At 41.1% G+C, this 20,153-nt stretch overlaps 1 protein-coding gene across 1 annotated transcript in view; it reads left to right on the forward strand.

Annotated features, from left to right (window-relative positions):
* The first annotated feature begins 2,318 nt into the window (after window positions 1-2,318).
* Window positions 2,319-20,153, forward strand: part of LOC125712644 (ectodysplasin-A-like) — a 37,330-nt gene continuing 19,495 nt past the window's right edge. Inside the window, exon 1 of the mRNA XM_048982923.1 lies at window positions 2,319-2,793. Coding sequence (XP_048838880.1) covers window positions 2,482-2,793 — 312 coding nt within the window. The 5' untranslated portion in view covers window positions 2,319-2,481. The remainder of the gene's footprint in view (window positions 2,794-20,153) is intronic.

A 20,153-nucleotide genomic window follows, 5' to 3' on the forward strand; every position in this document is an offset into this window, starting at 1 on the left:
CAGTCTCCTAAATTAATTTCTCGGTCAAGCCACTTCTCCCGACATGCAACCACATTAAAAATGAAGCCTATGTAAAGATTTATGATATAAATTCTTTAAGAGTCGACTTTAAAGAAATGTTGTGCACGTGTGATCTTGGGTTTGGATTGTATGACGTTATATATGACGTGAAAGTTCTCCAACATTAAGAAGCAAAAGACAATTTTGAAAACCGATGTTATTTATGCATTAACCCCCCAGTCTGTATTTCATTCATAAAATCACTCTATGCGCAGCCGATGCCATAACCTGCGCGCACTGGGAATCACCGCTAGCTGTCGGGTGGGAGGGGATTGAATCTGATGTGCGTAATCAGCCAGTGGCCAATCACTATTTGATGTTTATAGCACTGGAATTTTCGCTGCCATACTAATCACAGCCTTGCCTTGCTCTCAAAAAGTATCTTGTGTTTTGTGGGAATTGATTAACCAATTAACCAATCACTTCTTTTCAAGACTAAAACACAAAGCAAGCACGTCATAATAGATGAATTATCAGGTAGACAACAATACACTGCTGTTTCTTCCAGTGTTCCTTGCCCAAAATGCATTAGATGAAGGGATTTTGGTGCACCGATTACAAAAGCTGCTTTTTACAGGCTTGAGAAAATTATTGCCGTCTTCTTTTTATAGACACAATTTCTCAATCTACCCACAAACACATTCCATGATCTTGAAGTCTCTCGGCCGTTGCACTCTGTGACATACATGTCACATGTTGCATTATTGCCTTGCCAAGAGATGACATTTTGAAAATTATTTTTAAAAGGAGCCAAACTTGGAACCTGTACCAGTGACTGCAACATGGAATGGCTCAGTGCTTGGTAGAGTAAAATGATAATATGGATTTTATTTCTGAACCTTAGTCCAGTGGCATTCTAAGTACTTACACACTTAATGACTGTTTCATCAGGTACACTTAGGACCCAATTTTGCCTCTAGGTAGATGAGTTCACTCAAAGTCAATGTCCTTGTCAAATTCCTTCTGATGCTGCTGTACTCTACGATGACTCTTGACCCAAGAAGGCAGTTTAATAGAGCAGGAGCTGCTATGTAATGATATTAAATGTAATATCTGTCTGATAAAAATCATTGACCAAAATCTCTGTGACAAAAGTATTTTTAAAAATGCAGTCAATACTGCTACAAAGTGACTAATGCGCTGACTAAAATCACACACCGAAATAATGCACCACCACCTGATTACTATCAAATGCCAGTGCATGGAACAAGGGGGAAACACTGGAGGTGCTGGACACTGAGCCACACAGCCTGCCTTGCCAGGCAGACCCTGCTACCCAGGAGCCTTGTGCTACAGCAAAGTCAGCCAGCAGTGAGCATGCAGTAGAGGAGCCAGTGCAAGACGACCCCGACAAACTGCGATGGCGGGCGTCTGTCACTGCCTGAAGGTGAGAAAGGTGCGTTCCACCCCCTCGCACCCCAGAGCACCACTCCCAGGAGGACTCCACCACCATCTGCTCTCGGTCCTGTGGGTTTCGACGGCTGAGGGTATAAGGGTTGAATAACTTCTATGGGGGTTGTTTAACATCCACAGGAAGAGGGGGTTGTGCCCCAATTTGTCCAAGCAGTGGATAGGACCCTGTGAGGTGCTGCGGCAAGTGTCAGCCTGGGGTACAAGACTCCTATGGTCCTCTGAGACCATTTAGCTCGGTACAGCCCCAAAGGACCTGCAAATGGTGTGACAATGACCATACCAAGGGAACCCAGAATGCCTGCCCCCCCAACAGACACACCCTCTCCCAGACAGGCTTAGAGAAGGCATGCTATTGGACCTCACAGGAACTGTGTTCTTTGGGAAGTTGCCAGGATGGCTGTCCCTTAAGGGTGGTGCTGTGTAGCGTTACATGTCATCAGCTTCCCATCATGCAAAACGACACCCCCTTGTGTTTAATGTAAATAGATCCCCACGGGTTTAGTTAAGCTGTAATAGGGTTTAGGCGCTTTACTACTGTACTTGTTCTGTGAAGCTTTTTGGCAAATGGACCGTAACAATTGGCGGCCGCTGTTAGGGGGGTCAGATGCATTTGACCTTAATGTTCTCCAACATTAAGAAGCAAAAGACAATTTTGAAAACCGATGTTATTTATGCATTAACCCCCCAGTCTGTATTTCGTTAAGAAAATCGCTCTATGCGCAGCCGATGCCGTAACCAGCGCGCACTGGGAATCACCGCTAGCTGTCGGGGTAGGAGGGGATTGAATCTGATGTGCGTAATCAGCCGGTGGCCAATCAGAATCGAGGGAGCTCGTCCTCGCTTTTGGGTCGCAGAGTGGCGATTGACTCGGTTTGCAACTGCGTTATTCAGTTTGACTACGGGAGGATATTAAACTTGTTTTCATGCGCTATGTGCCTAGATGCTACTAATCATTTCTAAATTGAACCGTATAAAATATACCATTATTACTAAATAAATTTCATTTACATGGCATCTAAACTTTTGTCTGAAGAGTTTGCAAATTTGGACGAGAAAGCAATGAAATCCGAACTTTCTTCAACCTGCATATGCAAGAAACAATGTAACAATTGTAAAATCTTCCTGATTTTCTTCGTATTGTCCCTTTCTTTGCATTTGATCACGCTTTCCTGCTATTTGGATCTCCGGTATGAAGTCAAACGCGAGATTTTACAAAAAAACAGAAATGAAGGTTTAACACCGGGTTCAGCTGTGGTAGATGAACCGTTTCCCCCGGAATTCCAGAGAGTGGACGTCGGCTACACTACAGCGGACAAACAGGTAACAAAACCTCAAATATACAAATAACGGCTGGTACGAAAATCAAGCTACATTCATTTCTGAAGGGTGGATAATTTTCCACTTGAACTTTATATTGGTTTACTAAACTTTAAACATATTTTTTTAATTCCCGGACGGGGCGGGGCGGAATTCGCGATGAGGTTAATGAGGTCACTTTCAGAGACTCTGACCCTAGAACATATTTGCACAGGTTCTCATGGGCTTCTGTATTTCTTACCTTTAAGAATGAACAGTGTCATACACAATTATTTCCCCCTGAAGGGATACATTATTCTTAGACATTATTGTCGTGTCAGCTAGTGGTGAATATACTGAGATTATTAAAAGATAACTTATCAATGGCTTAGTGCTGCAACAATGAGGTATTGTTGTAGAACACTGTTGTATTGCCTGAGGATAAACATTCTTTTATTATTATTATTATTATTATTGTTGTTGTTGTTGTTGTGTCTCGCCCTTGACTATAAGCTTAGGGGAGACATGGTTAAGTGTCACCTTGTTGCTTGGTGATGGCACTAGTGTTTAACAATCAGAAAATAAATTATCACACAGTTCTTCAGTTAAATATTTTCCTTATAGCTGTTATTTTAGCTAAACAGGCTCTTGTGAAAATGAAATTGCAAAGCATCACCCTTACTCTGCCATTAAAGCCGACATTAATTTGTGGTGATGCTGAGTCAGTTTCTATCTCTTTATGTATTTTCAGATCCTGCTAATCCCTTTAGGGTTGTTGGTGCTAAATGCATCAATATGTGCCATGATTATCTCCATCTGTCTATAGTAAGACTCGACTCTTACAGTGTTGTTTGGTATTTATGAAATGGTTGTAAATGAAGTGTAAGAGTAGCTCAGTGTCACAGGTATTGCATTCAGTTCTGGAGTTCAAGGATCATAATCACTTTGGCTTGGTTTGTCTTTTGCCTTTCCTTTAATCATATACTGTCCATCCATCTATTTTTCAAACTGCTTATCCTACTGGGTCGCGGGGGTCCGGAGCCTATCCCGGAAGCAATGGGCACGAGGCAGGGAACAACCCAGGATGGGGGGCCAGCCCATCGCAGGGCTCACACTCCATTCACTCACACATGCACACCTTCGGGCAATTTAGTAACTCCAATTAGCCTCAGCATGTTTTTGGACTGTGGGGGGAAACCGGAGTACCCAGAGGAAACCCCACGACAACATGGGGAGAACATGCAAACTCCACACACGTGACCCAAGCAGAGACTCGAACCCGGGTCCCAGAGGTGTGAGGTAACAGTGCTAACCACTGCACCACCATGCCGCCCTAATCATATACCGGTTACTTAAAATATACTACCTGAAGTTTCACATTTTGAGAAGGTATTCGAAATTTACTGCAGGCTCTAATAATTACTTCATCAGAGGATGTGAAGTAATCAGGTGACATGACTTGTCTTTAGGTGAAACTCAAAAGTAGTTGCTTGTTCTGCAAATAGGTTTTTTTTTGGAAACTGTTTGGATGGATTTATCTCACTCAACAGATGCACGTTGCAGTCTTACAGCGAACGGCCTGGTGTTATGTGCTCAGACGGGCAGAGAAATCGGCATGGGGAATGGCAGGATTCTCCTCTCCCGAGGCACGTGTAGATTCTGCACCCTTCCTGTAACCAGTCACTTCCACGTTTTACTGTAGCCCAGCCTGGTTTTGTAGCTGTGCAGGAGAGTAAACCCTGAGGCCTGCTTTTTCATGCTCTTGGAATTCAGTCAAATAAAATGTGAATACCTTTTCTGAAGTATCCCTACTGTCAAACTGTCAGTGTGGACATCGTGGGAAAGACACCAAACCTACTACAGGTGGGTCACTGCCTACTCAGACAATAAGAAAATGATGGTACAATGCTAGACCATGGACTGTATGAACCGCGGAAAGTGCAAACAGCAGGCCACACCAGTTTAAGGTGAAGGGGATTCCTTTCAATTACATGTGAATTAGGAGAATTTAGACAGGAAATGTTAAAATTCCGTCTGGCTGCTGTCGGCAGGATAATCAAAAGAGACGTATAAAATGTCGTGGTTTGCGGCAGTCGTGTAGCTGGCATGAGTCCTGTACATATCTTCCACACAGAATTTTTCTAAGTGTCAAAGGCATCTAAAGAGACTGCTTGTCAATGAACTTTTTAACTCAGAACAGCTCTTTTAGATTTACAATTTGGGTTTCCGTTTACTACTACTTCAAATGAATGTTTTGCTTAAAACCACTGGTTATTTCTAATGTGATAATGTTTTTGTAAAGAAATTAATAAAGTGAGGGTCCTAAGACACTCTGTGAGCACTGTATAAAATATTACTTTAACACAGTTTTCCAGCTGACGGCGTGAAACATCTGAGTAGGCCGTACTTAGCCGGCAAAAGATCCAGTGCCCTCCCTTACCTTTGCGATTAAATCAAACCCTCTGCGATTCAAAAATTTCATCTGACAGGAAATGACCCTAATTACTCCTCAGTAGGCTGGAGCAGTTAAACTCCTTAAAATAAAGACCATAGAAGAAAGTGCTGGGCAAACATAGCCACTGCCAGTTTAATGCTTAATTCCAGTCAATTTATTCTCAGCAAGATATCCGGACTCCTGTGTATCATCAAGTAGTGTTCATCCGGGTGTGCTGAAAAAGAAGTTGAACATTTGCAGAAGTGCTTTGAGGCCTCAGAAATCGCAAAATGCGTGTCCAGGAATTAAAATGCCAAAAAGGAAGGTTAATATTTTCACAGGTTTTCTACAGACAGTGTTTGACAACTTTGAAATGAAATATTTGTGATGAATTGCCAGTTTAAGATGAGCTGAGGTGTATGATGGAACATACTATTATGTACCACCAATGTTTGTTGCATTCAGGGCTATAATATATTTGAGCATAGTCATTGAAGAGTCACTGAATTTGAGGTGCATCAGTCATCAGTATCGCACAGGATATTTTATATTGTCTGTTTCATTGTAATTTTTTCGTGAATTTTCTGCTTGGAATTCTTAAGCAATACTTGGTCTATCCTATATGACTTATGTTTATCTTATGTTGTGTTTTTCTGTTTCCTACCTGGCACAAAACTAAACTTTATATGTAAACACCAGTGGGGGAGAATTTATTAAAGGGAAGTAACTGCTTTTCAAAGAAAACCCTCAGTCGCTTAAATGTCAGGAATAACTTCCCAAATAGTGCCGCTGGCCCAGACAGGTGTCTTACTTTTTTTCAAAACATGCAATCAGTTCAATTCCTTTAGCATTTTATATTTTGAGTTTACATTAATGCTAAATTACACATTGACATTCATATTGCTATGCCACAAGCAACCTTACCCTTAATACTGGATTCTTGGGCTATTTCCTTAGAGTACCACAATGCTTTATACATGATTGAACAGCCATTAAGGCATTATGATTTATATAATAAAATGCTTTATGCTTATAATAGGAGGTTTAGAACTGGATGTAATTCTTGGACTAAAATCATATTCTTATTGACAAATAACCATACTTATAAAATTGTTGAAGTTTGCTCTTATTGGGAGTTGAATAATATAACAAAGTGTTAGTTTCTGTAGACAGATACTAGCATATGACCTCACATGTACTCCATGATGCGAGAGATGGAAAACAATTGTGACATGTGGATTTTATCAAAACAGCAAAGAAAAACCCACATGCATAAAATACACTACAGCTACCTTTCTAACTAACTAACCCAAAGGCAGATAGATAAACAGCATGTGGGGGGTTGGAGGGATTAACACAACCAACGAACAATGAAAACAGAAAACATGATACCAACGCAACCATAATCCAGGAAGTGCTGGGCAGATTGTGTCTAATCATAGATAAAAATGGTGCTTTTCCACTGCCACTAAGAACTGAGCCGTACCCGAGCCGTACCACGAACTGGCGGTTTTCCATTGTAAAGTATGCAAGCTATACTCAAGCTGTACCACAAAGTGGGGGTTTTCCACTATGAAATATGCGAGCCGTACCCGACCCGTACTGCGAATTGGTGGTTTTCCATTGTATAGTAAGCGAGCCATACTCGAGCCATACCACGAACTGGCGGTTTTCCATTGTAAAGTATGGGAGCCGTATCCGAGCCTTACCACAAACTGGCGGTTTTCCAATGTAAAGTATGCGAGCCATAGCCGAGCCACACCCGAGCTGTACTCACTGACAGGGCCCTGCATACTAGCATGACCAAACCAATCTGATTGGCCTAAATACACAGAGATACCTGTGTTCTGTGCATGGATTATCTGAAGAAAAAAGCGTACTTTACTCAACAGCTCAGAGAAAACATGAGGAATACACATGCAAGCCTGTACTGGCAATGAAGAAAAATTTGAATTTGAGTTCTTGATTCAGTTGTAAACGATTTGCAATTTTACAGCAATTCAAAAGAACATTATTTATGTTTTGCACAATTAAGTTTAGTTAACCGTTCAAAATAAAACACATTTATAATCATTTGTCTCTTATGGCCACTGACTGAAATCTGCAGGCATCTAAAGTTGTTTATTGCATATAAAAGCTCAGTGTGTTGCATGCTGACTTAGTAACTTTGGCGTCCATTTATTTATGAACAAAATCCATTAAATTCTACGTGTATCTAAATACTTTTTGTTCCATCGTGAGATCTGGTTTAAAATAAAGTAAAAAATAAGAGTTTCATTATGTGGCCTGTTTGTTTAGCCTCTGTTTGCATATTTGGTTTAAACTCATTCTTAGTGGAAATCACAACACAATTTTGTTTTGGGTGAAACAAACAATGCTGATGTTCTTTCTCCATCTAACAGCAAACTAGTGATGGGAATTCCGGCTCTTTTAATTAAGAGAGCCGGCTCTTTCGGCTCCCAAGTGGCTCTTCAGATTTTTTTGGTGCTTAAATGAATTTATTACCAAAAAATAATGTAAAATTATCAGTGAAATGAATTACTATGGTTGGAATTACATGCAATCATTTTAGCCAATTCCTCATCAATTGTTTTCTGTTTTACTGGAGTCATAGCTTTTTGCACAAACTGTCTCGTAGAGCTCTAGGTTGTAGGTGTAGGTGGTTGTGGTGCTGTACTGGATGACTGTGTAGACATTGACAAACTGCAGTAGACAAACTGTCACTTTCATTAGTAGCAGGTTCACTTGCTTGTCTTTTTTCTTCCCATTGCACTGATGGATGTACAGTTCTCATGTGCCAATGCAGGTTATTTGTAGAGCCTGTTCGATATGAGATTTTAACCTTGCGCGCTCTACACTTTGCCTTTGTGTATTATCGATGTAACTGAAATGTATTCAAATTTTACTCCGTTTCCTACAGTCACTCATTTTGTCGCGCGAGTCCTTCCTTGCTGTTTCTCTGTCTGTGCGTGTGATTGCTGTATTTGTCTATGGGTGCGTTCGACTTCACGCAGCCGTTTGCAGCGCTGGCTTAAAGCAATGCATCCTGGTCCCAACGCAATGCATCACGGTTAGATTTTTTTGTGTCCAACTTCAGCCGGCGCTGCAAAACGTCACCAACCGTGACCATGTCACATGGTACAAAAACCTAACGAGAGCGAGGCGACTTAAGACTTAAAGCCCAAGTCGAACGCACCCCGTAGCACCGCCCCTCTCCTTCCTGCTCGGAGCAGACACGCATCGTGTGGTTGACCAATCCGTGCGGGTGGAAAAAAATAATAGCGAAAGAAAAAAAGCGGCTCTGACTCCGGCTCACAGGCAGCAGCCGGCTCCGATCGTTCACTTCAAAGAGCCGGCTTCGAGAGCCGTTTCGTTCGCGACCGACACATCACTACAGCAAACCAAGCAGGAGCTGAAACATAATCATTCTGCAAGAAACAATGTGTTACTTAATGTAGACTTTTTGTCTCCGCCACAATTAGCATTGTAACAGTTAATAGTTATTGGCTTATCTTCTAAGGTCTGCCACCTTAAAAGATTTACTTTGTTCCTCACTTTTATTTGCAAAGCTTATATATTAGACAGTGATACTGGGACATGTATTCAATATACTTGTTTTGTGACATCCTCTGTAATGTCTACTGTTAATTTCGCTGCTTAAATCATACAGCAGAAGTGGTTTTTGAATCACACGTAGTTGAAAAATTAGTGCATTAAGTGCATTGTCATAAAACAGAAATCCAAATTTACTCTTCAGCTACAAAGAATTGCACATATTACATTACTATATGCACAGTACATCATCTGCCCTGAGTACTTGGTGATTTTAAGGCTGAATAAATTGTAGTATCATATTTGTGACCCATCACAACGAAATGAGTCTTAAGTCGCACTGGTAGAAATGCACCCATGAGACTCATTTCGTGGTGATGGGTCATATTTATCATGTGAATTGTTGACCTGGAAGTACTTGTATATTTATCATAATATTTCCAGCACTAGTGTCCAGTGTGGAGTCTGTCTGATCTGACAATGGAGAATAAGGTACAAATCAAATCTGATTTCTGTGGTATATATAGTATGTCAGTTATTCAGGTTTAATCCAATTCGTTCTTTATTGTTGTATAACATTTCTTCATATTCTTTAATTGTAATTGCTTGAAATTGCGAGATGAAAATGCTTATTTATGCTTTGGATCTTCCTGAAACATTTTCAAAGGTCTGCAGTCAGCGTAGCACATTCTTCCACCAGTATGGTGAGACTAATCAAATTAAAGCTTAATCAGCAAATCTGTGCACATACTCACACTTGGGCATGATTTTGCAAATAGACATTCTGTGCTTAAAGTGTACAGACTGGAAATGACATAAAAAAAATTAAGCTTATAAAACAATAACATTAACAGTGGTGATACTACAATGAACAAATATAATGTTTATAATAGTCTTCAGTATTATATGAGGTTTGGAGGCTTTAGTATTCAAAAGTCTATCCCACAGAGGCTAACAGGGATTTGATATCAAAACAGAGCAATTTAAAATTACAGTAGGTTTAAATTTAGTGACTTTATGAATATGAATACTTTAAGGGCAATATTATTTATGAATATTGATTACTATGATGGGGTGGCATGGTGGTGCAGTGATTAGCACTGTTGCCTCGCACCTCTGGGACCCGGGTTCGAGTCTCCGCCTGGGTTACATGTGTGTGGAGTTTGCATGTGCTCCCCATGTCGTCGTGGGGTTTCCTCCGGGTACTCCGGTTTCCCCCCACAGTCCAAAAACATGCTGAGGGCATGCTAAATTGCCCATAGGAGTGCATGTGTGAGTGAATGGTGTGTGAGTGTGCCCTGCGATGGGCTGGCCCCCCATCCAGGGTTGTTCCCTGCCTCCTGCCCATTGCTTCCAGGATAGGCTCCGGACCCCCCGCGACCCAGTAGGATAAGCGGTTTGGAAAATGGATGGATGGATTACTATGATAGCTACAAATAAACATGCATTATAACAGACCCAAAGTTTTTTTTATGTACTTATAAACTGTCACTGGTTCTGTTAGAACAGTCTTGATGAAGATGGATACAATGGCAGTAAATATATGAGATGTTGGTGTAAATGTTGACATCGTACAGAGTAAGGAATTAAAAGCTAAATCGGGAGATAAATCCTCTATCTTGCACAGTGTAGATGAAGAAGGTAGCGAAAGTTGGTACATGGCTGCAGAGTAGACGCAGGAGCACATTTGTGAAACACAATCACAGCGGTTTTCTGCCTGCCCTAAGTGTTTCAAGCCACCGTGCGCGGAAACTGCCAGGCAGGAGCACAGCCTGAGCATATGGAAGAACTGGAAGGAGCAGGTGGAAAAGCATGTCCCCCTAATTGCCGACAGGTGCTCCTTTGCCTCTTCTGAGTATCAAATGGAAAACTCACCATGGGGACTTGGACAAGCATTAACAGTGTTTGGCCCTGTGCCACTAAAGCAATCTGACTGCCGATTGTTGGATGGTCTTTAATATATACTGGATATTATGGCCACTCTTTGATTTACTTAAAAGCCCTGCCGTATGCTGATCATAAAGCCTCGAGATTGTGAATCTTATTGGTGTTTTTATTTTCTGTATAGATTAAATGCTGTATGGAGCAGAATTTAAGAACTGTCAATTGAATGTTTATATCTGCAGTTAATGGGGTGATATAATAAATATTTAATACTTTCAAAAGTTTTGGGAGACTGTGTACTTGAGTCGCTTATATCTTTCTCTGTCAAAAGTTTCTCGTTCTTAAGAATGTTTTGAGAGTGGGGCTTATAAAGAAATCTGTAATTAAATACTAATGACTATTAGGGGAAGGTGGAAGAAGATAGGGGTGTCATGGTGGTGCAGTAGTTAGCACTGTTGCCTCACACCTCTGGCACCCGGGTTTGAGTCTCCGCATGGGTCACATGTGTGTGGAGTTTGCATGTTCTCCCCATGTCGTCGGGGGGTTTCCTCCAGGTACTCTGGTTTCCCTCCACAGTCCAAAGACATGCTGAGGCTAACTGGACTTGCTAAATTGCAAGTGTGAGTGAATGGTGTGTGAGTGTGCCCTGCAATGGGCTGGCCCCCCCATCCTGGGTTGTTCCCTGCATCGTGCCCATTGCTTCTGGGATAGGCTCCGGACCCCCCGCAACCCAGTAGGATAAACGGTTTGGAAAATGGATGGATGGATGGATGGATGGAAGAAGATACACGTGTAGTATTTCTTTAAATGAAGATGGTGGAATCACATTTTTTCTGGAAAGTGCTTGATGGCTGTATATAATTAAACATATTTATACAGAAGTGAAATCTTATATGCTAATAATGAAGAGTCTTTGTTTTATTATTGATCATGTTCCCACAATGATAATGAGTGTGTTATGTGGTAAAATTGATATAGCTGTTCATTAAATTATGATCTCTTAGAATTTAAACGTTACCAGTCAAATTAGGGAATTTATATCAGAACCACTGAACATCAGTTTAATAAGACCTGATAAAGGAAAATCTCATAAAAATACAGTATGATTAGTAGAACTCTAAATGTAGTCCTAAATACATTCAGGGAAGAAAATAAAATTTTTTGGTCTGTCCAATCTTTGTTGTATTGTTGGGTTTTAATACCATGAGGCCTAATACTCATGATGGTCCTGTATCACTCTTTCAAGACAGTATCCAAAAACCCTGATGAATCTCTGTGGGCAGAAATGCTGTGCTGCATCAATATAACTGTATGAGACATGCTTGAGAAGGCCAACGCCCGGCGGTAATATTCACAGTGTTTCATGTCACTCCTTCAGTGTCAGTGAGTCATAGACGTGCTGTTTCTCCTTTATTTCAACTGAAAAGGTCTTCCAAGTTATGCTCTGCACGCGTGTCTTTCTGTGTGATTTACATCGCGGTTTCACCATTTCTTAGATGATACTCGTCTAATTAATTGAATGTCAAGCAGTCTGGACAAGAAATTAACATAAGGGAAAAAACTTTGGTAGTCGGAGGGAAATTTTGGCAAACTGAGTTGAGATATCTGGCTGTATTACTTTGGACCCTTGGGAGAGAATGTCTGTGTTAGGATTTCAGCAGTAAATACCCTGATATATTACTACTCTTGCTGTTTCTTTTATATATATATATATAATATATATCTTTTCACATGCTCCAAATCATGGTGATGCATACATAACAAATTCATTGAGGTTTATATTGACATTTTTGCGATTAAACATTCATTTTTATTATTATTTAGTCTAATGCAACACATGCTATTTGTTAAAGCAAAATCAAGACACCTATTTTAATGTCACCATATAACGTTAACTTCTCAAATTGACCTGAATCTCAGACTAAGCTTGTAATACTTCTTTTCACATATTTTAAGTAAGACAATGTTGGACTGAGTATAAATAAATGTTTACTATACTTTTTAGAATAGAATTACGACCCGACAAACTTCCAGTCATGGTAACCGAGTACTAACTTGCTGAGCCACAGACTTCCAGGACAGCTATGTGTGGCTTATACAGGGAATCCATCCATAAATTCATCAATTCTCCATAACCGCTTGTCCTATTCAACGTCTGGAGTCTATCCCAGAGGCTACACGTGCAAAGCAGGGAACCACCCAGGATGGGGCACCAGCCCATTGCAGGGCACACTTTACCACAATCTTCATTATATTATTTAGGCTGAGATTTAGGCTTAACGTTCCTTATTAATGTTACCTTCAAGAGAACAAGGTCAGTGCTCATGTCAGTTGTGGTGAGTTGTATAAGTACATGAGGGTACATGCTGATTTGAAATCTAATCTAATATAATTTGTACTGCAACATTTATTAAAGTTGCATCCTATATGATCATATCTCTAGTACACTAGGTCTTCATAAATTAATCTAAATAATGACAGCTGCTTTGCCTCCTTTTTGATTTCGTGGAAATGTGGACATTGCATTGTCGTTAAACAGATTCATTGCTCACACTGCTACATCCTTATTTGGGTAGTGTTTTTCTACTAAATTTTGACCATATGAGTGAGGCACGCCGATTGAGACCGAGCATGGAAATGATTACCCACAATTTCACAGCGAGAGAGAGAAGAACCATCGGCTTAGTTGTGATTATATAATGCTAGGCAGACAAAGCGTATACGTAATACTCGTATTGCAAGACCTCGCTTGTTTATCAAGTTAAAAGTAATTAAAAATTTTTGCTCGTCTTGCAAAACACTTGCAAACCAAGTTACTCGCAATCCGAGGTTTGATTGTGCTTTAGAATGTCTGTTGTAAATGTGGAATTTGCTACTTTTCTTATGCTTGGATAATTGTAGCCCATTTATGCTTAAAAATCTTTCTTTGCAGAATGCATTCGGTTGGTCTGCAGATTTTCAGTCTTCAGTACTGTCTAAATCCTTCATCGTGGTTTGTAAAATACTATGATTTCACAGTTTTCCACATTAAGGTGATTATGGGTTAGGAACACACGTGGCTGCTTGCTCTGTACTCATGACTCATTTTCTTTTTATTCTTTCATTCTTTTAATAATATTGTATTACTTTTTCATTGAGGGATATATGCAGCAAACACACAACAAGACCTGTATTTACAGTATGCAGTCACAAAGCAGAAAAGACGGAGAAGGACGTGCCACACTGTATTCGAGGCCTTGGCTTTGGTGCTGTGAGTGTCACCCGGCAGCCGGCTTCCCCATGTGCAGCTGGCATCAAAGCCTGTGCACCTGCTTTCTTTCTGGGAGGGGGCACACATTACTGAATGCATATGTTGGAATTGGAATATGCAAGACTGCATTATATTAGGCTGCTGGCATCTGAAATAACATCATTTGGTGACACTTTATTTGAGGGGCACAAATAATATAGTATTATGCTATTGCTTGTGTATTAATTAACCACAAACTAAGTGTCAGTTCTATGCTGATCTCATGTTCGTTCATAATTAATGAACCGTGAAGCATCATGTATCCCAATCAGTTGCTGTATTTGTTACTATATGTATTTATTCTGTAAAGAACTACTGAAGGGTCTTGGGACTCGTTCCATAGCTGATGTGGGGACTAGGGGTGGTGGTCACTGGGACGTCTGACCTTTTTCGGGGGGTGCTGGGGGAGACGCCGCTAGCTGGGAGGCTGAGCTGCTGGGAGGCGCTGGAGTGACAGGTCCCCCTCAAGGGTCACCCGCTCCAGGAAACACCACACCTAGCAACTGCCATAACCAGTGCCCCCTCTTCGGGGACAGCTATCGCACTGAGCAGCTACAGAGTGCTGGCAGAGCCGAACTGCTAGCAGGCAGTGGGTGGGCCAGCAGGCTCTGGTGCCGCAGGTCCCCCTCGGCCTCAACTCTTCTTCTTCCACGACTTTTGAGGGATCTGTTGTTCACTTTCAGGGGGGTTCTCCCGCTGGGCCTCCTGCTTTGCGCTTCAAGTGGCCTCGCTCAGCCTACTCCGTCTTGCTCTTGCAGCTTCTCTAAGATGTGCTGCTCCTGCTACAGGGACTCGCAGTCCTGCTGCATTATGAAACATTATGAAAGCAGCCCAAAAACCCGCAGCCCGCTTCCTCCTAATATTTACCAGCAACTGAATTTTCAACGTAGAGCAAATGGGTGGGAAAACTGCAGATCTGGCAACTCTGCAGTAAAGGCTGACTTATTCTTCTGTGTAGGGCTGTCGCGGTCACTTCACGATGTAATCGTGATTATATGGCACATGCGGAGTCATCGCCAGGGCTTTAGATGACGGGTGAAACATTTGTTCGGTTGCCGGATTTTCGGTACTATATGGATATTTACTTACACTCACAATTCGGTAAACAGTTTAGTAGTGTGCCTAAGATATTCATGAGATGCGTATCGTGACACCCAAAAGTCATCTGTATAAATTTGGCGTATCCTTATGTTTAATAAACGTGTCGGACTTTAAACTGCACAAAGTACCACCACACCATCAACATATTTTTACTTTATTTATCCACAATATCTCCTCTTTCAAAAGATGTAGCTGTTGAGCTCTTCTTTCCTTCAGTGCCACTCCAGTTCTTATCATTTCCATGATTTATTAAAGCAATAGCACGTGGCGTGCTCCGCTGAATACGTTTAAAATAGCCTACACCGATCCTGACTTTGTGCGTTACATGTGGGAGAGAGAGGACATCCGTTTGGAACAAGCTGCGAACTCTCTTATTGTTATTACTAATTTTCTGTGAAAAACAGATTTTCCCCTCTATTGACTCAGCTCAGAGTCAGGGAGAGCGACTGAAGCAGATGAAGAACTGTCAATGGGTGGCTCCAGTTTGTACATCTGTCTTAAGTGGTCTTGCTCCCAAGGTTTTCGTACCATGTGACATGATGACGCGTGGTGACGTTTTGCAGCGCTGGCTGAAGTCGGACAAAAAAATCTAACCATGATGCAGTGCGTCAGGACCAGAATGCATTGCTTTAAGCCAGCGCTGTAAGCGGCTGCATGAAGTCGAACGCACCCAATATCTTAGGCACACTACTAATCTGTTTACCAAATTGTAGGCGTAAGTAAACCGCAAGAACTGTGACTGGTCTCCTTGGTAGGAGCCAAGAAAGTGCACACGCAGATGTACTCATACTGGCGATAGATCCTGAAGCATTAGTTATATCTAACGTTAAATAACTTTAGTTATTTAACGTTAGATGTAAATAACGCTCCAGTTTCCCTTTCTCTCGCTACTTCAGAATTTGCATCCAAGTTTGTTGTTGCGGTCTTTCTCTGCCAGTAAAACTCCATGTACTCAGCACTACGGCGCGTCTTTAGATGTTTGTGTTAAATGACAGGGTGTCCCTTCCTTCTCTTTACACTTTAGCATAACAGATCTTACAGTCTGCTATACTTCTGTCGTCATCCCTTATCTTAAAATATGTCAAAACTGATGACATCCTGTACGTATACCCGCCAGTTTGCCAATGCCAGCGTTCTCTGCATTTAACCCCCCGGAATGCCTTTGGTTGACTAATCTCGGTTGACTTTGCAAGGCATCTTTCATTGCCAAGCCCATAAAATCGCGGTAATTACTCTGATGTTTGCCAGCACCATTCATTGCTTTGACAAAGCCTTATGTCCAGTTTTATACCTTCTGGGGCCATTCACGTAAAGTGTTTCCATAACTACACTGCTGATGCTACAGTAACCTCAGAATGTTGGAACATCCATCAAACAAATCCCTTCAAATTGTATTTATATATTTGTAGAACTGTTGTTTACATATACAGACATCTGTTTCCAAACTGTGTGAACAGGCTAATTTTATTATATGGAACATGAATTGAGCTGAGTCAGGTAGTTGGAATTCCTGTGTTTCCCAAAGAAAAAAAAATGTTTAAGAATCTTTTGTTACTTGAAACATTTTCCTATTCTCTTTCCTTTGTATTTCTGTATGTTATGAATATGAGTACCTTAACTGCAATATTAACATGTTGTTTGACGTTTGCTCATTATGATAGATAACAAATAACAAACATAAACATGCAACAAGATTGTTTGTGTGTGTATACAGTGTCACTAGTTCTGTTAGAACAATCTTGGACAAGATGGACAGACTGGCAGTAAACATATGATATGATTCTGCATAATAATGTATAAAGTATGTAGAAAATATGTGTAGCTTGTTGCAGACATTTCCAGCCATACACCTGGTTTATAAATGAAGAGAATATTTTATCACTTAATTGGTCTAACAATGAAACTAAAGCGTAAGTTCCCCAAACTATTCGAACAGGGCCCACATGCACATCCACTAAAGTCAAGGGAGTGAGTGTCGTAAGCAAAGTTAAACAATTTTCTCGGGGCAGGTATAGGGCCCAAGCAGCATGGATTACATCATTTCTAAGATGCTGCAAAAAGAACTAGAACAGACACAATTTTCCCATAGACTCAGGCCTGGCACAGCACCTGGCCTGATAACAAGGCCTTCTCTGAGACTCATGGGAAGGAGAGGAAGACCAGGGAAAACAGGGATGGAAAGTGGCCCACTCTTACTCAGGGCCATGACTACAAGATAGCAGAAGACGACACTACTGGGAAAGACAATTTTACGGCAAAGCGCTCAAGGCCTGTAGGCCCACAGCAGTGATGCGTGCGAGCTGAGTAGTTTCTAGGCTTTCACGATTTTCCTCCACAAGCTGTCACTTGTAAAATTTTAGGCAAATTGTCTCGAAGGTCCTAGTTTTTTAAAATAGTTTTTAATGTCATTGGTTTGAAGGCTGGTTGCTCTCCATTGAAGGGAAAGTCTCATTGAAGAGAAAGATATAAGTTTGTCTTCAGCATTAGGGATTTGGTTCAAGATACTGGGATGCAGAAACAGAGCCGGCAAGGGGTAGAGAGGAAGTGCCTGGATGTGAATAAAGGGGACGCCGCTGCGCAGAGACGGTCGGGATGCAGGTGTGCAGACTGGAGTTGGATCAGGTTACTGTGGATGAGGGGGGGGGATGAAAAAAAATGCAATGAACAGAAACTCAAAAGTACAAAGAATCAACCTGAACCACCTGGTGGTCTGACCCCATTGTCTTTTGATATTGTACAGCCAGGTACAATCCCATTAACAGCCTCAAAACCAAAATTTGCTGTCATTTAAAATTACTTTCTGTAATTAAACATTTAGGGTACACTTTTCACAGCAACACCTTTGCAAAAGAACATTGGAATATGTGGTAATGCTCAAATACATTGAATGAAATATTGTGATATATTTACCCAGCAGGTTTAGTCAATTTTTTCCCATTTACTGAGGAAAGTATTGTTTTGACTGGAACACGGCTACTGTCAACCATTTCCAAACTGGTGAGCTGGTACAGAGAGAGAGATTTTTTTCCCCCAATTTCATAAAACCAAAATGTTGCTTGCATATGATGTTTTATTAATATATTTGAGGATAAATCTATACAATCTGGAGGGCAAGATTTATATGTCCTGAGGAATGAATATGATACTGATCAGTTAAACATGGCAAGCAATCTTGTCATTGCTGTGCTGTAAATTACCCTGAAAGGGAACCCAGTTAATCACAAGGTACATACATGGCTACATGCACTTACACACTATGAAGCACTAGTAGACCACTTGGTGTCCATCATACAGCCTAACTACATGCACTGTGGGGGGAAAAGCATCTACCTGGACCAAACCCTCACAACCCAGGAAAAACATACCGACTTCATATACACATATTTATATCCCCAACACCAGAGGTGTTACTCAAAAACCCTGTAAATCCTGCCTTTTACTAATTCTTTTTTTGCTGGTTCTTTATAATGCAGCGGAATTTACTAAATCTGTTATTTCCTTAGACCCATATTCAAAATTCATTATTATTATACATGTGATATGTTTCATTTTTAAATATCACAATATGATATGGGGACTGTAGAGAATGTGACGTATAGAATGTCTGTGTCTGCCTCACGTTTTTGACAGGTGACATAGACACGTTTCCCACTGTCCTTTTATAACTAGTTATTACGCTGTAGATGTCTGAACATCCATTATCAAGTGTGTGGAAAAGACCTCCAGCATTAGAAATGTCACAACTCAGGATGATATCTATGTTAGGATAAAAATGCAAAGTGATCATGGATACCTGATGCAAAAATATGGCATCCTAGCATTTTTCTAAGCCTTGGCAATGGAATAACAAAACAGATAGAACCCATCTTGGGGCGGCATGGTGGTGCAGTGGTTAGCACTGGGGGCGGCATGGTGGTGCAGTGGTTAGCACTGGGGGCGGCATGGTGGCGCAGTGGTTAGCACTGGGGGCGGCATGGTGGCGCAGTGGTTAGCACTGTTGCCACACACCTCTGGGACCCGGGTTCGAGTCTCCGCCTGAGTCACATGTGTGTGGAGTTTGCATGTTCTCCCCATGTCGTTGTGGGGTTTTCTCCGGGTACTCCGGTTTCCCCCCACAGTCCAAAAACATGCTGAGGCTAATTGGACTTGCTAAATTGCCCGTAGGAGTGCATGTGTGAGTGAATGGTGTGTGAGTGTGCCCTGTGATGGGCTGGCCCCCCATTCTGGGTTGTTCCCTGCCTCGTGCCCATTGCTTCTGGGATAGGCTCCGGACCCCCCGCAACCCAGTAAGATAAGCGGTTTGGAAAATAGATGGATGGATGGATGGATGGATGGATAGAACCCATCTTAGTTCAGTAAAACAGAGTGAAGGGAAGCCCTAAATGTTACCTTAGGTTTCCGTAGTAGATATCGCTACTATTGCTTTTACGCCAGTATAGATTGGAATGATTATGTTTATACTTAAATGTGGATGTGATTGACTGGGGAGCAAAAGAGATTCACAATAAAAGCCTTTGGAAGAATTAATCTTGCTTGGTACTAGGTTCTCAAAAAATATGGCGGTATATCTGAAATGTATAGAGAATGTTTTGTTAAGTATTAAATCTACAGTAAGTAGTTAAAGTTGATGTACCGAATTTTATCACCCAGAGTGAACATCTGCATCCTTTATTGCAACAATGTTTTAATCACATAGTTTTTTCAAAGAACTGCTACAAAACTTTGGATATGTGCTGCTTCCGAACGCAGTGGATTGAGTAAACTTTTAATATGATTGGATATATTTTTGCTCAGTGCATCTAGAGAGAACAATGTAAGGAAGACACTGAAACAAATATGTGCTTATTGAGTGCGCTGTTATCATCAAGTGAGTTGTCATTCTGTTTTCTCAGATACCATTATTATTTGCTTCCCAACTCTCTAGCTCTGAATATGATTGAGCTTTCGAAGCTATAGCTGTGATTTCTGAATGACAGAAGGTTCTGTTTAAAAGCATCCTTTTAAAGCTTATAGTTTTTTCCTTCTCTGTTTTCAGAAAAATATCCAGTCAGACTTAAGTTAAAATTAATTTTGAGTGTCTTTATCATCTCCGCGACCCAGTAGGATAAGCGGTTTGGAAAATGG

This window comes from Brienomyrus brachyistius, chromosome 18 (assembly GCF_023856365.1).
Source record: "Brienomyrus brachyistius isolate T26 chromosome 18, BBRACH_0.4, whole genome shotgun sequence".
Lineage (NCBI taxonomy): Eukaryota > Metazoa > Chordata > Actinopteri > Osteoglossiformes > Mormyridae > Brienomyrus > Brienomyrus brachyistius.